The following is a 5,841-nucleotide window of genomic DNA, read 5'->3' on the forward strand; positions in this document are numbered from 1 at the left end:
ACTGATCACTATATCTCCTTCTCCCCTGAGTTTAAATGTTCTAGAAACTACTTTTACAATAGCATTGCAGCAAAGAAATGTCTGCTTGGCAGAATATTCTGTTATACTGACCTAGTGTAGTAATGAGTAAAATAAATTTCTTCAACACTTTACTTTCTGTAGATGCAGTGCATATTTTCTGGAGATAATATATTTTTCTATATTATTTTTTTCCTGTTTCTCTGGCTACTTGTAGCCTTTTCATAAACAGGATGAACATGAAAACATAAAAATAAATAGAAATCTACATTTTAGTTTTTATGTATAATCTATAATATGTAAAATTAATTTAATATCACATACTTTTCAAATATCATGTAGAATTTATTAGCTTATGAAAAATTTTGTTTTCATTGGTAGATGTAAATAAGATGCATCATAGACCTTGAAAAGTTTCTTACACTCTAAGTGATTTTTCTGTTATGTACATGCAACTGTTTTCACTTTTAAAATAATATAAATAATTTTTAAACATTTAAATGATTTAAAATGAATTTGTAATTTTATAGATGTATATAAACTATTTCGATCATGTTCTCTCCTTGTTCATCTCTCCAAGGTTATTACTTCTTCATATTTTTCTAGAACCATTGTTTAACCCAACACATCCCCACCTCTCAGTTATTTTTCTTAGTTATAAAACTCATTGAGATTAAATAAGAATTGTGGTATGTGCATGATGACGATGTCATTGCTACATCAAGTCCAATTGCCAGTGACTGTACCACTGAAGAACAATAACTAACTACAAATACCTATAGGGTCTAATTTTTTCTCACAATAATCATTCTGGATAATTGATGGGCTTTATTTTGTGCATGATTTGTGTAGCTAACCACTTCTGCCTTGAGTTTGTGAATGCAATAACCATTTCACATTAAAAGTACAGTGCTTATATCATCTACTCATACTCTGAGTCTTACACACTTTCTGTCTCCTCTTCCATGATGTTCCCTGAGTCTTTTGAACTAGAGAACTGACTACAGTTGTATTTTCTAGGTCAATGACAGTCACTTATTCTCTGATCCTTTACTAATTATGAGCTTCTTTATTAACTAATGACTGCTGTGCAAGAAGCTTCTCTGGCTAAAGGCACAAACAAAATCTATAGGTATAAACATAAATATGTACAACATTATTTGTTTCCTCTTGAGGGACAATGACCTTCTGAGAGTTATGGACCAGACTTGACTTCATCTGTAGAATGTATCCCAAATCCCAAAAGAAAGTTATTGGTTATCCCATAGCAATCATGAGACTATTGTACAAATGTGTACATTCTGCCTGCTAGGCCAATATTGTTGACTTCATTGTCCACTGCCAAGTAAGTCTACTGATTGAAATCTCTATCAGCACCATGCATGGTATGCCTCATATTGGCCTTTTTAAATATCACATGGTTTCAGGCAGAAGCATTATCCATCAATTCAATTCAATTAGTTTTATTCTAATTTTTAAAATTAACCCTACTGTTGCTATCCAGCGACAACGCCAAAGAATGGGTTACCTGGAAATATGGAGTTAGGGAAAAATAGGCTAGCCATAATTAATCTTACCCACGTGGGAGGCACCAAAAATTAGACAGGAGTTATGATCACTCAGCCATCTTGAATTTAATGACCTCTTTGTTACAAGCCAACAGGTAGAATAGGTGAGGCAAAACCCCTCCCACAAGTTCATCAGCATGCTGGCCCAATCAGCGGCTTCTTTGGTCTCTGTAGAGGCGGGACTTCCGATGTAACTGGAACCAGGAGCGAGGTGTGGCAAATAGCAGGAGGTGGGCAGAGAGGTGTAGTTATGAGTGGCAGCCCTCAAGCCAGGAGGGTTACAACCTACAAGATAGTGGGTTTCTGCAAGGGATTTTCATATGTCCTTCGTTTTATTCAAGCCCTCCCAACCCTCTCATTTCCCCAATTTAAAATAATGACAATTTATTGTAAATTTAATCATTGCTTAATTTTTTGTGGGTACTATAGCTTAAGTTTAGGCCCTACACATGTTAGTCAAATGTTCCACCATTAGCTACGTCCTTTACCTCTTCAGTATTTTTAAGACAAACTGTTCAGCCTGTACTTTAGGGCTCCAAGTTGTTTTGATTCTTACTAAATTCATTGCCTCAGAATTCTTTAGAAAACCAAAACCTCTGAGTTGACTTTTCTAATTATACTCTACCTGATATCTAAATTAAAAAAAATAAAAAATAATCTACAGAATAGTGGAGTGTGCTGATCACAGAAAAAGAAGAAAAGTAATTTTACAATTATTTCCATAATAACCCTCATGAAATATTAGTAATGTTTTAAATAATGTGTTAATAACTAACACAAAATTATAGAAGTTATAATTTCAGTTTAAATTTCCAGTGAACCAATAATCTGCATTGGCATTTCCTGTGTATTTTAAAAAGAATTGTTTTGTCTAGATTAGCCAAAATCATAGATGAAGGAGAATTATAGTAAATGTAAAGGTATGGTTACTGAGACTTTGAAATGACAATTATCCTTCAGTTATAAGTCTGCTGTAAACATTAGAAAAATTCACACGATGCCCTTAAACTTCTAAATAAATGATCATTTAGATGTAGAGAATTGGTGATAAGAAAGGATAGTTCTCAGAGGAGCTCTTCTGTCTGCCGACTTCATTATGAACATATGTGTGCTTTGTAAAGCATGTGTCCATAGGAAAGCAAGGCCAGCACAAAAGCATTTACTGATGTTGTTTGTTAAATCAAAGCTTCAGGACAGTCTTCTCTGGAAGATGTTCTTGTATTTTGTGGTTAATGACAGCAAAATGATGCAGCTTTTACAAGATCATCAGAGAGGTCTTGAACTACATGGATAGGATATGGAGGTGTCCAGAGACACCTCTGTTAAACAGTGTGTTTTGTAAACCAGATATTATTTTATTAGTTCAATTTTCAATTTTCAGGTGTTTTCTTATACCGCTGACAAAGAAATCCGAACTGATGACTTGTGCTTGGATGTATCCAGACTCAGTGGACCTGTAATCATGTTAAAATGCCACCATATGAGAGGGAATCAGCTATGGGAATATGACGCTGAGGTATGATATTTTCTATGACTTATTTGTCACTGAATACTTAAGCTCAGTTATTTCCTCCGAAAACAAAACCAAGGCATGAATGCACTTTTTGCACAACTATATGTAGATAACATTAGGGTGGTATATCATTTAAAAAGTTGGATTTTGTCAAACTATTTTATTATTATGAAAATAGTTTTATGTGGTTAATTTTTTTGATCCTCATGTATATTTTCAAGGTAAATTCAGCAAATTATGCTTCCATGAAATGTATGTGTAAATATCTACATACAGGAAAATATTGAAATATGTTTGTATTTTTAAACTTGCAATTATGATACTTGCAATTATGATATCTGGTATTTATTATTCTCAATCTAACATTTAAAAGATCTGGATTAACAAGGCATTTTTTTCTGAAAGAATATTAAAAGGAATCTATTTCTATTTAACATAGTAAATGACTGGTAGACTTGATTTCACTAATTAGGGATATATATATATATATATATATATATATATATATATATACAGGATGTTGGACCACAGTTAGAATACTGTACAAAGCAGGCCATACCACCCTTACCTTACCTGCTTGTGCCAGGGGAATTCTAGCTGCCTAGAGGCCTGAGGCCTTGCAGGTGGTAAGGTAAATAAATCAGCATCCTCCCAGCCTAGCTGTGGGGTTGATGTCTGTCTAGCCTGAAGAGGGAGGGGCACTAGGTGACCCTTCCCCTGCTCTTGTAAATTGGAGAATTTAAATTATTCTCATTTGTAACTGCATTTCTGGATCACGCCAGAGTCATTTGGTACTAAAAAAAAAAAGAAAAAAAAAAAGAATGGAGCTTGTCTCTACTTCCTTTCTTTTTCCCATAGACTCCCCCCTACCTTTCAAACTGGTTTGTATTTGTTTCAAAGGAAGAAAACATATTGATTCTTAGAAAACAAAGTCTATTTAGAATTCTAAATATATATATATACATACACACACATACATACATACATATATATATGTATATATATGTGTGTGTGTGTATATATATATATATATATATATATATATATATATAATCCCTTCTCAGTATATCATACCCTTATGATGGAGAGCAAGGTAACAAAAAAATACTGTAATGAGAATTTAGTTAGACCTTGTGCAAATATTAGTTCAGCCATCAGATGGAGCTAATAAAAAAGAAATATGTTTCTACCAAAGGACAAGCCTCAGAAATGCCTTCTTTTCTCTCAGTTCTCTTGCTTAAGCAAGATGAATTGGTTATCATGTCATATCTTAAACATCATTAAATGGAAACTTATACATGAAAAGCTATACTTTATTCTTATGAGATAAGATTATAATAGAGGTAAAGACACTCTACAATGCAGCTACCCACAAAAGCCCAACATTAGGTTAAAGAAATATTAGGTCTCTGTGTCTCTGATACTGTTGCTTTAACAAGATCTTGTAAGAATATATTTTGTGTACCAATTTAATCTGCACTATTTTGTGGACTCATCATATATTGAATAGAAAAATCATCAATTCTTACAGAATTAAATGTGTGTGTGCAAGGCTATCTTGGGGACGAAATTATGCACTCTTCCAGGCTCTAAGGACACCAGATATTTTTCTATGACATAAAGGCAAGCATCTTGAACCCTCCGATGCTGCACTATCAATCCCCATGCTGACAACGTTCCATATCTGGCCTCCATCTTGTTTTCCTGAACTATGGTCCGTAATCACCACCCTTTGTGTCAATTTTCCTGAAGACCATCTCCTTACTAAATACAAGCATGGGATCTGGACATCAAATCAAATTTTGCCTCTTCTATGAGGAAAAGAATAGAAAAATATGAGTCCTGTGAATAATATCTTTTTTTTAATGAAACATTGTATTGTTGCTACTTAATTTCTTTCCAGTCCATACAAATTTATTAGGTTTTTCCTAAAAGCAAGGAGATGCATGCATATTAAGAAAGATGAAGGATTATGTATTTTATAAGGTTGGTATCAGTATAATCTTTCAATCTTTAAAGTTTTCTGAAACTCTTGGGTAAACAGTAGCTTCTATATTTACAATTGAAATTTCTTCATTCTGATAACATTATTGATTACAAATGTATCTTATTTTTCTATTGGTTACATTTATATTGAATACTATGTAGTCATTAAAGAAAAATGAAAATACATAATTTTATAACTAAGCAAACTTTTGTATACTTCTTATCTTGTACTATATTTCTTTTGTGTTATTTCATAGAACTATAAACTTTGAGTCATGTTAGGCCTTTGAGGGTCTCCTAAAATGCTGACAACATGCTGTCCTATTTAAGAATTTTTATTGAAAACAAGTAATTTCATATCAAAAGCGGTGTCATCTCTTCATTTACTCCACTTACAACATGACACCACTGTGCCTTAAGGCTCACAGCTATCCATTGAACTGAATACAGGGTCCCCAATGAAGGAGTTAGAGAAAGGACCCAAGGAACTGAAGGGTTTACAGCCCCTTAGGACGAACAACAATATGAACTAACTAGTACCTTCAGAGCTCCCAAGGACTAAAACACCAACCAAAGAGTACACATATGGGGGACTCATGGCTCCAGAAGTACATGTATAGTAGAGGATGGTGATGGTTCTATGCCCCAGTGTATGGGAATGCCAGGACCAGTAAGCAGGAGAGGGTAGGGTGGTGGGCAGGGGGAGGGGGCGGAGGGGAGGGAACAGGGGTTTGTTCTTGTTTCTTTGTTTTTTTT

General features: G+C 34.0%; 1 protein-coding gene across 4 annotated transcripts in view; it reads left to right on the forward strand.

The window, feature by feature from the left end:
- Positions 1–5,841, forward strand: part of Galnt13 (polypeptide N-acetylgalactosaminyltransferase 13) — a 633,613-nt gene that overhangs the window by 613,626 nt on the left and 14,146 nt on the right. For all 4 annotated transcript variants that reach the window (XM_031370288.1, XM_031370286.1, XM_031370285.1 and 1 more), the window contains exon 12: positions 2,968–3,102. In XM_031370288.1, coding sequence (XP_031226148.1) covers positions 2,968–3,102 — 135 coding nt within the window. The remainder of the gene's footprint in view (positions 1–2,967; positions 3,103–5,841) is intronic.

This window comes from Mastomys coucha, unplaced genomic scaffold (genome assembly GCF_008632895.1).
Source record: "Mastomys coucha isolate ucsf_1 unplaced genomic scaffold, UCSF_Mcou_1 pScaffold15, whole genome shotgun sequence".
Lineage (NCBI taxonomy): Eukaryota > Metazoa > Chordata > Mammalia > Rodentia > Muridae > Mastomys > Mastomys coucha.